Below are 19,012 nucleotides of genomic sequence, written 5' to 3' on the forward strand. Positions count from 1 at the left end.
GCGTAGAAAATGTTTGTTTTAGTCATATGAGCAACTCTTCAAGTTGAAACTGTTCAAGTTGAAACTGTTCTTATTAAACGTATAGCTCAAAATATGGTTTCTTTGGCCATACTTTGTTTCCAAAGACAGGTGGAAATTATAGAATTTCAGCTCTATTAATACTGTTCTTCTCGTGCAAAAAAAAAAAAAAAGCATTTGAAAGATCTTCTAGATTACTTTTTTCAAATTATAGATGAAAAAAATTGAGACTCAGAGAGGTTATGTGACAGCACCTCTACCAGAACCTAAGGTGTTTGGCTCTTAGCCTGATCATGTTGCCTCTCTGATGATATTTGTCCACCCACATAAAAGTTTGCGGGCTTTTCCGTAAGAATTCCTAATGCCATTACTAGGTGTGTGCTGACTTAGTCTTTCCCAATAATAATAGAGCTCAAGGGATCATATCAACTGACACTGGTCATCCATTTTCCTTAGGAAGCTACTCATGCCACAGAGGTGGAGTTGTTGTATGGCTTTTTTCCATATATGCCCCCAAAGGAGTGCCAGAGTGCAAGAATTTCCTTTATAGGATTAGTAGAACCTATTAACACATTTGTGCTGTAGCCTAATGTTTTATGTATATTTCATTCTTGTGAAATACTTGTTTATATCTAACATACAGTCAAATGTAAAGCCAGTTTTAAAATATATCCGAGGCAAATATTAAAATGTATATCCCAATCCTTGAAGGCTCTGATTCTACTCTGTAGGCAAATGTGAAACTGTTTGATGAGCCTATATAATCTACTTTTTTAAAGGTATATAATTCTGTATATACAGAAAGGTATATAAATTCTGTGTATTCATACTTAGCATTTATCAAAGAGGTAGTTGCATATATGTGTGTTCATATAAGCACTAAGTATGTGTTGAATTAATAAATGAAGATCTTAAATGAACCTGGTCCAGGTAAAAATAGAGACTCATCAAGAAAAAATTACTCTTGCTCATATATTCTTGAAGAAATTTTAATCACAGTTCATTATCCAAACCAATAAGTTTTATTCTTGACATAATAAATCTGGAAGCCTATTGAATAGATGCCTTACAAGTAAGAGGAATATGTAGCATTTATGCAGATACCAGGGATTTCTTTTTACTGGTTGTGGAAGTAGTATTTTAGTGATAACACTAAGTAGCAACATGGTCCCATTATTTTAATATCTCAATACCTAAATTATGAATTTGTGTGGCTCAGCTAAAATCCAAACCTGGAGTCTCCATTGTCTGAGATCTTAACCTCAGCCTACCTTGCATATTCGATGCCTTTTATTATTGAAACTCTGATACTCTAAACAAAATAACTCTTCTGCGTATAATGCATGTCATTTGTGTGGCTGTATACAATGTTATTTATGCACACCAAATCTCCTTAAGTACCAAATGACAGAACACATACTCAAAGGAGACAAACCTGAATGGTGTGAAAAAGAGAGATTACAAACAGTGCCCATATCTAACAGCATCAAATATTTCATCTTGGCTAATTTCCCTCTTACAATTCTACATAGATCTTAAGTTTAAAAAACTTTGCAAAACATACCATAGTAAGCTTTTATTTTTGCCCCCAAAATAATACCGCTTTCCAAAGACTGTATTTATTTTATATTCCCCACTAACATAGTCAGATTGATTTCTGCTTTCCTTCTAGATAGAAGAGCTCGAAAAGCAGTTAGTCCTTGCCAACTCTGAGCTAACTGAGGCACGGACAGAACGTGATCAGTTCAGTCAGGAATCAGGAAATTTGGACGATCAGCTTCAAAAGCTGTTGGTAAGACTATGCTCTAAATATGAATGAGATTAATTCTAGGAAGTTTCTCACCAAAATGTTTCATAAAACTGGTTTTATTTATAAAATTACAAATTTTACAAAACATTTGCGCATACATACACAACAGAATATCTTGACATTATTCAAGTTTTGAATATAAATGTTCTAAACTTTACCTATTTTGTTTTCCTTAAGCAGAACTGTTAAAGCTTATAAATTAGGTGAAGCTAGTCTTCAGGTGACCCATCTTTCAATTAGATAAATGTGTTCTACTAAACCGAGGTAGTATGGAGTGTTTGTTTTCAAGCCAAATAACATTCAAAACACAGACACGTGTGTACAGAACATTGAATGGAAGTTGAGGTTAAAAAAAATTATTTTAAAGAAAGGAAATAGGATCCCAATAGTAGCGAAGCAACCTGTGCCCTCTGTCAGAGGTACTGTAGGGTAAGAAATTTAGGAAAGGAGATGTTTGGTATTCCTATATGTGATATTGGCAGTACAGTAGAATACACTTCTCACTCCCAGACCCCTCTGTAGGGTATAGTGCCCTCTGCTGGTGGAGCCGTCCTTCATAGGCTGACACGGGGTTTGAGGAGCAAACGTTAAAGGTAGAGCCGGCAGCTGGGTGTGACCAGCTCCAAACCTTGGGATAGTCCTTCACATCTTTCCCTCCTATTGCGTGGGTCCCCAAGTCCTCAGATCTAATTTGAAATCTTGCAGATTGTTTGAAAGACCTTGAAAACCCTCCCCCTCCTTTTCATTCTTACCACCACTACCCCCCCTTGGTCCAAGCCCCTCATTCAACCTGGAGGCAGGGCAACGTCTCCTTACTAGGGTTCCTACCTCCAGTTTTCCCCCTCTTCGGTCTGGCCTGTAAAGTGCTGCCATACTCATCTTCTAAAATATCACTCTGATTATGTCACTATGACTCCAAAATTATTTTCCCCATAAAAGTCAGACTCTGTCTATACCTTTCAAAACTGTTCACAATCTGGCCACAGCTTACCTTTCCGATCCTTTCTCTCTACGTGCCCCCGGTACTCCGATCAAATCACACATCCACCTTTCCAGTCCCTCTTCCTGATCTCTGCATTTCAAGCTGGTCATAAGGTCCGACTCAAATGCCTTCTTGAAGAATTTTGATCTCCTCAGTGATTTCTTTCTGTTTTTGCTTAGGTGGGTCTCTCTTTTTAAATTATTTATTTTAGAGAGTGTGAGCAGGGTGGGGGGGGGAGGAACAGAGAGAGGGGGTCAGAGGATCAGAGAGAGAGGGGCTCTGACAGCACAGAGCCCAATATGGGGCTTGAACTCATGAACCAGGAGATCATGACCTGAGCTGAAGTCGGATGCTTAACTGAGCCACCAGGTGCCCTGCTTAGCTGTGTCTCTTTAATGACAAACCACTTCCAGTTTTTTGTGTCTGTGTCTTACTTTTTCCTTTGTCTTTGTTTCTCCCACTATACTGAGTTTTCGCTGTCAGTAAACACTATGTGGTTTTTTTTAGCTGTGGAAGAGGAACAGAATTCTGTTCACAGCCAACTGCTACTCCCCTCTCAGTACCAAACGCTGTTCTGCCATTTCTGAAGCAGTTGACCAAAGACTGTTGCTATTCTTTCAAGCTTTTGAACATTTCTTTATTACAGGAGCACACTTGGTGTGAGGCATAATGCCTTTGCTAGAAAACCCAAACCTTAAAAACAGGATGACTTTAAAAATCTACTGTGTTCTCCTTTTAGTTTTATATTATTTGGGGACTAGTCCATTGAGATTTACTTGTGATGCTAGAAATTACAAGTAAGCGAACTGCTACCATGTTCTTCTAGGAAATAGTTGTCCTTAAGCCATTAAAAAAAAAAAAAAAATAACAAGATTCCAAACCAGAGCCTTTCTCAAGTCATATAAAAATTCCAAAGATGATATAAGGAAAATAAGAGTTTTTCTTGAATTATTTAATACAAATCGGGGGACACACCTCACTTCTTGTAGGCTGATCTGCATAAAAGAGAGAAGGAGCTGAGTCTGGAGAAGGAGCAGAATAAGCGGCTGTGGGACCGGGACACGGGCAACAGCATCACCATTGACCACCTGCGGCGGGAGCTGGATGACAGGAACATGGAGTTGCAGCGCCTGGAAGCCCTCCTCAAGGCCATGAAGAGCGAGTGTCAGGGCCAGATGGAGCGGCAGGTCAGGCACGGCCCGGGATGGCTTCCCCAGGTTCTTCTCAGGGAAAAATGTGTGTTGGTAGAGCCTTAAAAAAAAAAAAGTATGGGCCTAGGAACAGCTCTGAAATAGAGCTAGGGATTCTTTGAGCAAGTCATAAAAACCTGTTGCTTATTCTATATTTTGACCACTGATTAAATTAAAATGTTAAGCTTTATCTCCTTTTCGTTCATTGTTGACTAATGAAATTCGCATCCAGTTGCCCTTTTATTTCACGTACACATTGGCAACTAATAGTTGCTTATTTCAGAAAAGCGTCAAACCATAGGGACATCTAAGGAACAGCAGGGTTGAAGGTTTCCAACATGTCTTCTGGTTTTGGTTTTCCCCCAAACTGATTGGTGCGCAAGATGTATCAAGACTGATTAGATGCACAAGATGGTTGCACTGCATTTCAGGGCGGCAGTAACAAAATGTTGAATGCTTTATTAACAGCACCATACCTTTGGTACCGAAGGGACGTGGTTCCAGGGCCACTTATTGCCACAGAGACATAAAAAGCATCCACAAAAGCCTAAGTTCCCCCAAATGTGAAGCAAACCAAAGAGACCAGTCTTGGCTTAAATCCAGGCAAAGCCATTTCCACTCTTTGGCCCAAGCTGGGCAAGAAGAAAGGGGACAGGAGACACTGGGAGTTAGATTCTAACTCTTTTCCAAACAAGACCTGAGAAGGTAAGTGCATGTTGCATACAAGCCGTTACTCACTTTTCCCTCAGGTAGAATTAAGGGGCACATTGGAGGGAAATCGTGAGGAAGGGCAGTTATCATCCTACCATGCTTCCCCCTATCGCCAGTGTTATCCTAAGTTAAATTGTTACAGAAAACATCCTCAGAGGAAACTTCCCAAGCTCCCACACTAGAAGCCATTCTGGAGGAGCACTGTTTACTTAATGAAGTTCTCTCCACCTTGGTCTAATTAACTGTATTTGGTCTGTGGCCTGTACAGAGTTCTGGCAGCAAAACGATTGAGTTAGTCTAAGTAGATATTATCTGAGTCATGATTTCATGTTTGTGAGCTAGCTTGTTACATGTCTTGAGGGTGCCTCTACCTATCTGCCCAAATCCATGAAATTTTCTTTAACAATCAGATGGCGGGCAATTCAGGGAAAGAATGAAAGTCTAGAAAAAGGTCCTCCCTGACTGCTCAGCTTGAATCCACCAAAGAGATGCTCCGAAAAGTGGTCGAAGAGTTGACCGCCAAGAAAATGACCCTGGAGAGCTCAGAGAGAACAGTTGTCGGACCTGACAGCTTCCCTCCAGGAAAAAGAGAGAGCCATCGAGGCTACCAATTCGGAGATCACAAAGCTGCGCTCCCGGGTGGACTTGAAATTGCAGGAGCTGCAGCACCTGAAGACGGAGGGAGATCACCTCAGAAACGTGCAGACGGAGTGTGAGGCCCTCAGGCTCCAGATGGCAGAGAAGGCAAGGTGATCGAGATTTTGCGACAGCAGATCGAAAACATGACACAGCTGGTTGGCCAGCATGGACGAACGGCTGGTGCCATGCAAGTGGAAAAGGCTCAGCTCGAAAAGGAGATCAATGATAGGAGACTGGAGCTACAGGAATCAAGGTCTGTAGAGATTTTTTTGTGGCTTAGCTTCTGAAATAAGCTTTCCCCTCATTAAGGAAGTTTGACTTAAGTCACTGAAGAGGAGCTCTGTGAAGAGGGCCTGTGAACCCTCTAGCTTGTTTGAAACTAATTGTGTCTGAGTGCATCTGTGTGTTTTTGTGAGAAAGGATCCCTACTTTTATTAGATTCCAGAAGGAGTGGGTGGCCCCAACTGGTTCAGGACTACTGATATGAAAGAGAAAAAAAAAATCAGAAAATCCAGGTTCCTCATGAAGACATTTCTGATCCCACAGTTTGAAGTATTGTCTCCCTCTTCAGATAGACCCATCTTTGAATCCCATCTCTCACCACTCAATGACTATAAACACTGCATTGTTCACTAAATCTTGGCCTCCATATCTGTAAAAAAAAAGAACAGCTAACATATTTTGTAATATGAGTTTCAGTTGTGCAATATAGTGATTCAACACTTCCATACATCACCCGATGCTCATCACCCAAGGGCCCTCCTTAATCCCCATCACCCGTTAACCATCCCCTCATCCGCCCCCCTCTGGTAACCATCAGTTGTCCCCATACTTAAGAGTCTATTCTTGCTTTGTCTTTCTCTCTCTCTCTCTTTTTCCCCCCTTTCTTTTGTCAGATTCCACATATGAGGGAAGTCAATATCTGTCTTTCTCTGACTGATTTATTTTGCTTAGTGTGTAATACTTTCTAGCTTCATCCATGTCATTGCAAAATGGCAAGATTTCATTCTTTTATGTCTGAGTAATATTCCATTGTATGTATATTTCACATTTCTTTATCCATTCATCAATCGATAGACACTTGGGCTGTTTCCATAACTTGGCTATTGTAGATCATGCTTCTGTAAACTTAGGGGCACACGTATCCCTTTGAATTAGTATTTTTGTATTCTAAATTTTTTTTTTGTTTGTTTATTTTGAGATAGAGCATGCAAGTGGGGAAGGGGCAGAGAGAGAGAAAATCCCAAGCAGGCTCTGCACTGTCAGCTCAGAGCCCAATGTGGGGCTCAAACTCACAAACCTTGAGATCATGACCTGGGTTGAAACCAAGAGTTGGACGCTTAACTAACTGAGCCACCCAGGTGCCGCTAGTATTTTTGTATTCTTTGGGTAAATACACAGTAGGGCAATTGCTCTATGTAGTGTGGTTCTATTTTTTTTTTTTTTAACTTTTTGAGAAACTTCTGTACTGTTTTCCACAGTGGCTGCACCAGTTTGCATTCCCACCAACAGTGCTTGGTGGCAGAAGTTGTGCATGTGCATTTTTAACCCACTTTAAAAGACTGGGATTTCTTCAACAGGTGTTGGCAAGGATGTGGAGAAAAAGGAACCCTCGTGCACTGTTGGTGGGAATGCAAACTGGTGAAGCCACTGTGGAAAACAGTATAGAAATTCTTCAAAAAGTTAAAAGTAGAACTACCCTATTATCCAGAAATCTTACTACTATTTACCCAAAGAATACAAAAACACTCATTCAAAGGGATACATCCATCCCTGTATTTATGGCAGCATCATAAATATATAAATATACATATTGATGAATGGATAAAGAAAATGTGATATATACATACAATGGAATATTACTCAGCCATAAAAAAGAACGAAATCTTGCCATTTGCAATGACACGGATGGAGCTAGAGAATATTATGCTAAACAAAATAAGTCAGAGAAAGACAAATATTATATGCTTTCACCTATATGTAGAATTTAAGAAACAAAATGAGAAAGGGGAAAAAAAAGAGACATACAAAGCAAGAACAGACTCTTACGTAAGGAGAACAAACTGATGGTTACCAGAGGGGAGGTCAGTGGGTGATGGGTTAAATAGGTGGTGGGATTAAGGAGAGCACTTGTCATGATGAGCACTAGGTGTCATAGGCAAGTGTTGAATCACTATATTGTACACCTGAAACTAATACAATACTGTATGTTAACTAACTGAAATTAAAATTAAAAAAAAGAAAATAAAAAAAAAGAAAGGGGTACCTGAGTGGCTCAGTCGGTTGAGCATCTGACTTCGACTCAGGTCATGATCACATGGTTTGTGAGTTTGAGCCCCAAATTGGGCTCTCTGCTGTCAGAGCAGATCCTGCTTTGGATCCTCTGTCCCCCTCTCTGCCCCTCCTCCACACGCGTGCACTCTCTCTCGCAAAAATAAACATTAAAAAAAGAAAGACAAAGAAAAGAACAAACAAAAGACCCCCAATAACTTTACTTGGTTACTAGAGGCTTAAATGAGAAAATATGTATCAAGGACTTAGCCTAATTCCAGGTGTACAGAAGATGTTTAGTAAATGTTCCCTTCCCCCATCCCATTCTCCTTCAGAACTTTATTGCTCTTTATCTCTATCTGTCATAACCTGGTCACATTCTCTGTTGCACTGAGTGGGTTTAAACAGCAGTGTCCCCTCATCCCCATAAGACAGCAGACTCTTCAAAGTAGGATACACATCTTTTTCATTTTTGTACCCCCTGCCCTGTATTTTTATGCATTGCACCCAGCAGGTACTCAAATATATGATTGGATGAATTATTGTAAAATTTGATATCCCAAGCTTTACATCACCTGTATCTCTGACTTGGTGAGTAAAAGGAGACAAATCACATAAACCTTAGATGACTCAGTTTCCTCATTCTAAAAGTAGGGCCAATGATAGTTACTTAATCTTATGGAAATATACAGGTTCATTGCATAAAGAACTGTGCTTAAGTTTTCTTGATTATAAAATTGTTTTGATTTCCTAGTGTTTAAGTTTTTACTTGGTTATATCATGAGGATATTTTATGATGGTCAAATTCACCATGAAAGAGATTTATAAAGGCTTCTCAATGGCCAGTGTTTACAATGAAAACTTTAGATAGGTTTACAGACCTACTAGAGGAGAAAAGAAGATTGTTGTACCTTTTGTTAAGGAAAAAGGAGACTTGTACCCTATAATTGTTGAGTCTTATACCCTAAAAATTAAATTTAATCTTCACAAAAACCTAATGAGGTGGGCATGTTGTTATCCCATCTTAAAGATGCGGAAGCTGAGACAGAGAGACTCAATAACTTACCTGAGAGCAACACTACCTTGGGATTTGACCCTAGGCAGTCTATGAGTAAATATTAATAGGGCAGTGCTTCTCAGTCAGAACCAGAGTCACCTGGAGGGCTTGTTAAAACACAGACTGCTGAGCCCCACCCCAGGGTTTCTGATACAGTAGGTTTAGGATGAGGCCGGAGACTCAGTGTTTTTAGATACATTTCCAGACAGCACACATCACCTTCTAGTATCAGAGTGGCCCCAGAGCAGCGTGGATCTCTGTGACCGCGGTGGCTCATGAAGACTTCATAGAGAAGCGGGGACTTGAAATAGGCAAAGAGGAGGAATGAGGTATTTCTAGGAAGGGGAAGTTCAGTGTGTGCTTCAGCCTAGAGATGGTGTGAGAGCCATTAAGGGTTTTGGATAGAGAGGAGGAGGTGACACGACAAAGGCCATGTTGGGGTAGATTAACGGGGCAAAGTTTGGACAGAGAATTCAAAGATAGATCGGAGAGGGTGGAAACTAGTTTTCAGTTCCCAAACGTGGAGAAGGAGCAGCTTCAGGGAAATTCCTCCAGTGAGAAGAGCTTCACACAGGCACAGAGGATGTAGGTAGAAACCTGAGCTTTACTGCCACAACCATTTCCCTCCACAGCCCAAGCAGCAGAAGGGAGGGGAATCCGAGCCCCAGAACATGTGGTTTCTCTCACCTCTTCAGGCTGGGTCCTGCACACACTGACAGCACAGAACCAGGATGAGCTGTGGGCCCTCAAAGCCGGATCCTTTCTGAAAAGGCTAAGAAAGGACTGAAAGCCCATCAGCTGATTCCATGAGGTGGAACAGGGTAGCATATGCCCAATACACGTGATGCCTCAGGCTGTCCCAGGGATTGTGCAGTGAGAGAGGCCTGTGCTCTCCACCAGTCCTTTCTGAAGCAGCTGGAAGCCTGTTACCTGTTTACATTGCAAACACAGCATTGGCCTCTACGTTGAAACTGCAACTGTACAAACTGCATTAGCTAATATTATATTTCTGGACGACAGGTCTTACTTTGGGGGAACAATCTGGTGACCAAAAATAAGTTGTTTTTTTTGAACGTGGTTAACTGGAAGATCTAAGCCGCTCTGTCCACTAGAAAATGACCACAATAGAATTTTTAAATTTTTTTAGTAGACACTTTGAAAAGAACAGATGAACGGACTTTTTATTTAAACCAATATAGTCAATATGGTGATATTTTTATATTGCTCAATGTAACAAATTATTGAGGTATTTTACGTTGTCTTTTAATAGAAGTCCTGAAATCCAGTGCGTTTTCCACTTGTAGCCCACTCCCCTTAGATTAGCTACATTTCAGGTCGCGATGGTCACATGTGGGTATTGCAGACCTAGGTCCTGGTAAGGGTTTCATCCTAGGAGGCTTACCAATACAGAGACCAGTTGATAAGCTTGTAGGAATCCACATGAAGAGGCGAGGATAATCCGCATTGCCTATGCCTTTGGAGACAGTTGAGTATAAGGGGTTAGGAGAAAGGGACAGACCTAGCAGACTTTGAGATTTCAACTTAGTGCTGACTTACAGTAGGCGGTGCCCCTACGAAAGGATGGGGAAGAAGTCCAGAGAAAAAGCCTCTGTACGAACTATTAGTGGTTTGGTCATAGTTTGCAGAGGCATACCAAGCTGGGAACTTCTGACAGCTGGCAATGCAAAATCAGACTTTCATATTGCTATTACTGTTTCACCCAAGGACCAGATCCACCACCACCGCACTCACTTCTCTTGCAACTGCCTACTCATTGGTCTCTCCCTGCTTCCCCTACTACCTCCACCCCCACCTACTGTTTTATGCTTCACACAGCCAGACCTATTTTAAAGCGTTACATCACTCCCATGCTCAAAACTGTCCAACAGCTTCTTATCTCACTCAGATACTCTCACTCCTTACACTGCCTCTAAGGTCAGTCCTTACCCACGGCTCCCTCCCTGACTTCATCTCCAACTCCTTTTTTCCCCCCATGCTCATCCACTCCAGTGTAAGCAGGAGAAATCCTTGTCTTCCTCCTTCTGTTCTTCTAAATTCTCAGTTGAACCCCTGAAACCAAGACGGATCAACAAGAAAAAACAAACAGAAGTTTATTAATACATATCTCATATATACAAGGGAGAAGCCCAGGAAATGAGGTACTGAGAGGTGGCTTGGAATTCACTCTTAGGGCACTTGGTGGCTCAGTCAGTGAAGCATCCACTCTTGATCTAGGCTTTTTTTTTTTTAATGTTATTTTGAGAAGAGAGAGGAGAGAAAAGACATGATGAGAGAGGGTCGGGGGAGCAGAGGAGGGGCAGAGAGAGAGAGGGAGACACAGAGTCTGAAGTAGGCTCTGGGCCCCAGGCTCCAGGCTGTCAGCTCAGATTCTGACATAGGGCTCGAACCCACGAACCATGAGACCATGACCTGAGCTGAAGTTGGACCAACTGAGGCACCCAGGCACCCTTCAGCTCGGGTCTTGAGCTCATAGTCTCGAGACTATGTTAGGCTCTGCATTGGGTGTGAAGCCTACTTAAAAAAAAAAAAAAATTCGGGCTTAAATACTTAAATATCATCTTTAGCTAAAACAAACAAGGAGGTGAGAGAGGCAAGTTTTGGGAAGGTGATCAGGAGAACTATGGAGAACAGGGATGAGGTTTGTTTTGCAGATTTAAACTCTGCCTTCCCCATTGATAAGATTCTCTTATAATTTAGAGTCATCCTTTCTTTTGTGGTTCACAGAGGGAGACACCCTTACAAATGGAGACTTCCTTTGTAAATAGAAATCCCTTAAAGGGCAATTTCTCTGTTTTCAGACCTTCTCCCGTGTCTGCTGTTTCTCAAAATAATCAGCTTGAAATAATCTTTATGCCAAAGAAACATGTTTGGGGTGGCAGATTCCAGTCTCCCCCCACCAGCCATTCTGATGGCTGTGCTGTTTCCTGAACACATTCCCTGTGCCTAGAGCTGTCCCCAAGCCTGTAACATGGGTTGCTCCTTCACCTCTTTGAGGTTTCTGCTCATCAGAGAGGGTCAGGGTCCCCAAGACTACCGCCAGGTTCAAACATTGGCTAGGAGGACTCCCGGACTCAGCATAGAGTTGTGCCCATGGGTACAGTTTATTACAGTGAAAGAATAGAAGGTAAAATCAGCAAAGGGAAAAGGTACATGGGAGGAAAGTAGGCCCAGGCTTCCAAACTCCTCTCTGGCAGAGTCCATGCAAGATGTACTTGACTCCTCCAGCAATGAGCTGTGACAGCACACACGTCAAATACTGCTAAGGAAGCTCATTGCAGACTCAGTCCCCAGGGTTTTTGTACTGGGGACTGGTCACACAGACACCCGTTGCCTGGCAAGTATTCCAGTCCTTCAGAAGGAAAGCGGGTACTCAGCATAAATAATTTTGTCTGCAGAAATGGTTTAGGCGCAGTGAGATACTCTTACAGTTTGAGTGGGGGACACTCTCCTAAATCCAAGTCCCCAGATACCAGCCAGGGGCCAGCCTTGTTGCAGGCTTTAATAGAATAGCAGTTGGGCGCTTTTCTACCTGCCAACTTATCTCTACGTGCAGAGCTCCTCCCCTGCATTCATTCTCTACCCCCTCACCTTCTTTTATTCTTTTTTTAAGTCACTTATTATTACACTATTAAATATTTGTTATCCTCTGCCTCCTCTGACTGGAATGTAAGCCCCGTGGGGACAAGGACATTGTTTGTTTTACTTCCTGTGTTTCAAGACTGGGACAGGGCAAGGCTAGTGAGGCTCCTAGGACACAGAACTCAGGGAGGCAAGTGAGGCCTCACCCCAGTCCCTGCCCTGCTCTGTTCCCAACATGTAAAATAGTTCCTGACACAGAGTAGGTGCTCAGTACGTTTGTTTTTTGTTTTTTTGTTTTTTTTTTTAATGGGGGAAAAAAAAGGAACATCTGAGTGGCTCAAACACCTGACTCGATCTCGGCTTAGGTAACGATCTCACACAGTTCAGTTCATGAGATTGAGCCCCAAGTGGGACTCTGTGCTGACAGAGAGGAGCCTGCTTGGGATTCTCTCTCTACCTCTGTCTCTGCCCCCCCCCAAGTGCACGCGTGCACACTCTCTCGCTGTCTCAAAATAAATAAACTTAAAAAAAATAGGGATAGAATAACGAAGGAGTTACAGCAAATGATACTGGAGATTGACACCTAAGGTTAAAAGGAAGGTAAAATATTCCTTTTGTTTTCCCATTTACTGTTGAGGTTTTATAATAAAATAGAAACTTAATATTGTAGGAAAGGAAAAAGATATTAAACATAGATAAGATACTAATACAATGTCAATTATAAGTACATCTACATAATTTTTTTTCTTACTGTGTCCTTTGTATTTGTCCCGATGTTTAGATTTTAAAAGATAAAAAAGATGCAAAGATACGGGAACTTGAGGCCCGAGTGAGTGACCTGGAGCTGGAAAAGGTGAAGCTGGTGAATGCAGGCTCTGAGCGGCTCCGTGCAGTGAAGGACATCCGGCAGGAGAGGGACCAGTTATTAAATGAGGTGAAGACCAGCAGGAACGAGTTGCACAGTCTTTCAGGTACATTCCTTTGGTTCGCGGTCTACTGACCGCTCAGAGCGCTGCCCTTGAGGTCCAGCATGGACGCCAAGACTGCTGCAGGAGGGTGGCTGCGCCTCCCACGTCACCAACAGGGATAATTATGCTGCCCAGAAGTCTTGACGCCTCTCCTAGCAGAGCTCCTGTATCTTGCACTCATTAACTGTTAACATTAGTCACCTCTCAGAGTCCTGGAAATTCTTCACTGCGTTTTCAAGAAAAGGGGGAAGGAAGTGGAAACCTTGAGTCCTTTGAGTCAAATAGCTTGATCAGAAGTTTCATAATGAAGCAACATATGTAACAGACTTGGCATAGATTTCTGGAAAGGAGAAATCTAAGATCTTAAATTTAAAACCAAAACACTCCTAGTTCACAATTAGTGTGATACAGGTATCATTTACTTCACACACACACACACACACACACACACACGCAGAGTCCATGATTCCTGAGCGTGTACTAGGCCAGATACTGAGATAGGCCTTAGAAACACAACAGGGGGGACCCCGGCTAGTTGGGAGCCAGACCTCCATAGAGCGGGTTAGTACAGCAGATGAAGATCAGTGTTGCTGGTGCAGAATGGAAGAGTTATTAGAAAGTCTCCTATAGGACTCAAAGACCTCCTCTGCTGAGTCTGAAGGAAGCACTGGGATTGGCAGGTGTAAAAAGAGCTATAGAAGGGCAACCCTTAGGATGAGAACATTATGGGCTAAAGCATGAGAGTGCATGAATAACACATATGACCTCAAGAAGTTGAGTATTTGAGGCACAAAGGCTAAGATATGAGGCAGAGTAGATAGGCAGAGCAGACAGTGTGGAACCAGCAGAAGACATTAAGCAGGAGATTATTGTCATCTAACATATTTTGGAAGGACAGTGTCAGCAGGTAGAGAAAGGCCAGGGGCCAGCCAGCCCAAGAGGATCTTGCAATGGCCCCAGGAGCTATGAGAACTTGAACCAAGGCAGTGGCGGTGAGAATGAGAGGAAGGATTAGAGTATTTTGGCAGTTGAACAGCAGTACTTAGTGATTAGAGGGGTTATGTGTGGCCTTCAGGTTGTAGGTCTGTGTTACTGGGAAAACGATGGTACCAACAGCTGAGAGAGGGAAGCTGTTAGAGGGGCAGGCTTAAGGGCCAGAGGATGATACATAGCCAGCATGAGCTGGTTGGTGTGGGTGGTGCTAGGACATCCACATGGAAATGTGTGGGGAGACAGATTTCAGCAAAGAGGTCTTGGCTCTGCCTGTTCCCTCTGTATATAAATCTAGCATATATAAATATATAAAAAGGTGTGTTTGTGTGTGTGTTCTTGTGTATAAATGATGAATGTGTGCCAGGTCTTTTAATAGTTACTAGAGATAAAAAGTCAGAGGGGTGCCTGGATGGCTCAGTCAGTTAAACATCCAACTCTTGATTTTGGCTCAGGCCGTGGTCTCACAGTTCTGAGACGGAGCTCGGCATCTGCACCAACAATGTGGAGCCTGCTTGAGATTCTCTCTCTCTCCTCCCTCTCTCTCTCTCTGCCCCTCCCCTGCTCGTGCTCCGATTTGCATACCCACATGCTCGCTCTCTCTCTCGTTCTCACTCTCTCTCTCTGTCTCTCTCAAAATAAATAAACATTGAAAGAAAAAAAGCTAGAACACAAAGCAACCCCAGGTTACTGATCACATCATGGAGATTCACCTGCCTACAAATGGTGGTGAGATCCTTAGTGGTGGGTACGACCATCCAAGAAAGTTTAAGATGCAATTGACATGAGCCAATTACACTGGGTGGAAAAAGCCATGAATAGTAAGTGGGTAGAGAAGGAGGATCCACTCGGGAAATGTGTATGTACATCTAATTTCTATAACAAATGGTGATGGAGCTAGATGAAGTCTCTTCTGGCTCTAAAATTCTGTGATCATCAATCACAAATAAAACATACTTCATACAGTGGGGTAGAAAAAAGTAACCTTCTATAATTATCACACTGTACAGAGGACTATGAAGTCTTAAAAAGGAATTTTCGAAACAAAACTGAAGAGATGGAAGCTACTACAAATAAACTGAAAATGCAATTAAAATCTGCACAGTCTGAACTCGAACAAACAAGAAATACGTTAAAGTCGATGGAAGGATCCGATGGTCATGGTATGCTCTATTAGATTTTATTCTTCTGTTTTTAATTCCATTGGTCTAGATTTATTATAACACAAACCTGGTTGCATTGCCTGGCACCTTTCCCGGGTCCCGGTGCACAGTGACAGGCACCAACGATGGGTGTTAGCAGTCGTTCTACTTGGGGGTTTTGGGGGAAAATGCTGTGTGCTTAATTTAAGCCCTGAAGTATCTGAATCTTTCTTTTCCTGTGGCTGTTTTAGTAATCTCTAATAGATCTCAATGTCTATAAATGCCAATTACTTTTAAGGAAGTGTTGATAAAAAATACACGTCACCAATAATTTTCATTCAACCCCTAATTTTCACGTGTTCATTACCAACATAAACTATAAATTTGTGGTTAATTGTCAGTTCCTGATTCCTTTTCTGCGATATAAACGGGATGAACCCTGGGAATTGAACGGCTGGCATGAGTGGTTCCCTTTCACCCCTTGGACCTGTTCCCTTTGTCCCTTGCTGCCTGTATTAATTCTGAGAGAGAAGGTTATCTGCTGTTTTTATATCATTATTTATTAGTGTTGGTATGGCTATATTAGCCGACTGTAAGAATAAGTAAGTCCTATATTTTTTATCTCTCAACATTTTTTAGTGTCAAAGATTTATTTCTGTGCCTGCTTCAGCAGCACATACATTAAAACTAGAATGATACAGAGAAGATGATCATGATCCCTGTCCAGAGACCAAATGCATGTTCTCGAAGTGTTCTGTATTTTGTGTAGTCCTTAAAGGTTCATCTCTTTCTTGCTTGGTGTTAACCAGCAAGCAAATGGTGGGGTTTGGAGAAGTCGCTCAGGAGGCCCATTTGGGGGTCCGTTCCCTTCCCCCACCACCAGAGAGAGCCCTCTCTTCAGTGCCCTGCTGGCATCTCCACAACAGCCCCAGTCATATTACAATGATTCAATTCACTCAGTAATCCTGTTTTTGCATTCAAATGCCAATTTTTATTGATTAAAATTATCTTAAAAGAGATTTAAGAAAACAAGCTTGAAGGCCAACCTTGATTCGCTTAATCAGACCAGAGTTCTTCAGAGTGCTTGAATTAGGTGAGTGGTGAGCAAATGATGAGCAAATGATGTCAGACTGCTGCTCTGTTAATAGATCGATGTGCCATGCCTGATGAGCCCTGTTTCAACAGTTTCGCTATAGCAACTACTCCTTAGCCAGAAGAGAGACTTTTTATCCTCTCTGATGGTTTTTTTAAAGAATGGTACATTTTTTGGGTACCTGGGTGGCTCAGTCGTTTATGTGACCGACTCTTGATTTCAGCTCAGGTCATGATCTCACTGTTTGTGGGTTCGAGCCCCAGGTCAGGCTCTGTGCTGACAGCCTGGAGCCTGCTTCAGATTCTCTCTTCCTGTCCCTTTCCCTCTCCCTCTCCCTCTCACTCTCCCTCTCTCACTCCTTTTCTCCCTCCCCCTCTCCCCCTGCCTCAAAAATACATAAATATTTTTAAAAATTTAAAAAAAAAAAGAAGAATGATACATTTTCTCTTTGCCTTTTAACCTCTAAGCTGTATCTGGACCTGACTCAACTCAAAGCCAGTGGCATTTTCAAACCTCTTTCCTGTAGGAAACAACACTGGGTCTCTGGCTTTGAATTTCCAAGCAAGGATGAGCTTCATATGTCTTTTCAAGGGTCTCCCATATCTGAAGTATTCAGTGCCTACTACCTGCCCTGAACATTCTCACCCCATCACCAGTTTTACTAAAATAATTCCATATGTGCTAATGCTGCCAATTTTACTATTGAAATAGTAGTGAGTTCCAAGCACATGCAATAGCCATGAGAATGAAAATTGAATGGTTTGTGGTATCATTGGAATCTTTAAAAAGATCACTTAATATAGAAGTCTTACACAATCACTTATGACATTTTTATAGGATATCACATGAAAAAAAATAAATAATAGATGTCTTTTGTGGGTTTTTTTTTGTTTCTTTGTTTTTTTTAAGTAGACTTTACACCCAACGTGGAGTCCAATGCAGGGCTTGAGCTCACGACCGTGAGATCAAGACCTGAGCTGAGATCAGAAGTCAGACGCTTAACCTGCTGAGCCACCCAGGCACCCCATTTGTGGTATTTTAAATATGAATTTGTAGAAAATTCTACATTGTTCAGTATACAACTATTGTTATGTATATATGTTCGATATGTGTAAGTATGAATTTGATCAGTATTATATAACCATTGGAGATACAGCAAATTATGATGGTCAGTGAAATTAATACCAGTAGCAAGGAAATCACAAAATATCATTCTCAATTCAAAATCTCTCTGTAATTGCTGAAAATTGTTATATCGCAATATTGTGAAGTCTGAACATTTGTTTTGTTTTGTTTTGTTTTTTCCCATGATCAGTCTCTTGAAACTGTCCAAGTGCCTTGGAGAATCTTGTCACCTTCTCATAATGTTTAACCATCAATTTATAGTAGCCTCCCCGAATTTAGACACTAAAAACTAAGGCAGTTTATTTTCTTTTTCCCCCAGCTATGAAAGTGGCAATGGGGATGCAAAAGCAAATCACGGCTAAAAGAGGTCAGATAGATGCCCTTCAAAGCAAGATACAGTTTTTGGAAGAGGCAATGACAACTGCAAATAAGGTGAGTCCCTGTGCTCAGAATGAGGGAAGCCAGTGTGTTCACTCTTTAATATACTGCAGGCAGGATAAGACGTAGCAGAGTTACCAAGTAAAATGGAGAAAAGAGTTTATTTCTGACTGAGAGAGTGAGGGGAAAGTTCCTGAAGGAACATTTGAGTAGGATCTTTTTTTTTAAATTGTTTTTAATGTTTATGTATTTTTGAGAGATGAGACAGAATGTAAGCAAGGGAAGGGCAGAGAGAGAGGGAGACAGAATCAGAAGCAGGCTCCAAGCTCCAAGCTGTCAGCACAGAGTCCGGCTTGAACTCATGAACCATGGAGATAGATTATGACCTCAGCTAAAGTCAGACACTTAACCGACTGGGCCACCCAGGTGCCTCTGAGTAGGACCTTGAAGGAGCTAGTATTTTAAATGCAGAAAATGGACAAAAGGACATTCCTGGTAGAGACAGGGAACGACTATTAACAAAGCATGGGCAGTTCTGCTATAATGTGACACGTGTGTCTACAAAATTGTGCAGAAAAGGCTACAGGGGTTATGAGAACAATGGGATTAGGAGTACCTCACTGACAAATTTCATCAATAACATACAAAAAGTAGGGACCTAATGAAAAGTAGGGACCACATTTTACATGTGTTAAATGGCTAAGAAATACATAAATACTACAATAAATATGGTCCTTTATCTTGAAAAAGACCTGAAGTCTGCTTGTAGAAGTGTGCATCAAAGGGCTGCAGCTTGTGAGTTACTATGAGGGGGTAGAAGGGAAGTTTTCTGTGACACCAGATGTGCACGGATGTGACTCAGAACACAAGATAAACTGAGGTAGTAGCAGATTGGTGTTTGAGGAGCGTGCATGTATGCTTTTTGTGTATTCCCACACAGCTCTGTTTAGCCGGGTGCAGTTTTGTGTTGACTTAATATTTCTTATAAGTGCAACTGTGCATAGTAAGTATGAAACTTATGTTGTGCTCAAATGTTCC

At 41.7% G+C, this 19,012-nt stretch overlaps 1 protein-coding gene and 1 non-coding gene across 2 annotated transcripts in view; both read left to right on the forward strand.

Moving 5' to 3' along the window:
- Positions 1–19,012, forward strand: part of CCDC158 (coiled-coil domain containing 158) — a 108,497-nt gene that overhangs the window by 36,076 nt on the left and 53,409 nt on the right. The window contains 8 exon segments of the mRNA XM_030313644.1: positions 1,691–1,810; positions 3,800–3,997; positions 5,122–5,268; positions 5,270–5,453; positions 5,456–5,607; positions 13,060–13,249; positions 15,247–15,399; positions 17,916–18,028. Of these exon segments, the coding sequence (XP_030169504.1) occupies positions 1,691–1,810; positions 3,800–3,997; positions 5,122–5,268; positions 5,270–5,453; positions 5,456–5,607; positions 13,060–13,249; positions 15,247–15,399; positions 17,916–18,028 (1,257 nt within the window).
- On the forward strand, positions 16,036–16,142 carry LOC115513200. The gene has a single exon (XR_003968611.1). It is a non-coding gene; the product is annotated as a U6 spliceosomal RNA (small nuclear RNA).

The sequence above is a fragment of the Lynx canadensis genome, chromosome B1 (genome assembly GCF_007474595.2).
Source record: "Lynx canadensis isolate LIC74 chromosome B1, mLynCan4.pri.v2, whole genome shotgun sequence".
Taxonomy (NCBI): Eukaryota; Metazoa; Chordata; class Mammalia; order Carnivora; family Felidae; genus Lynx; species Lynx canadensis.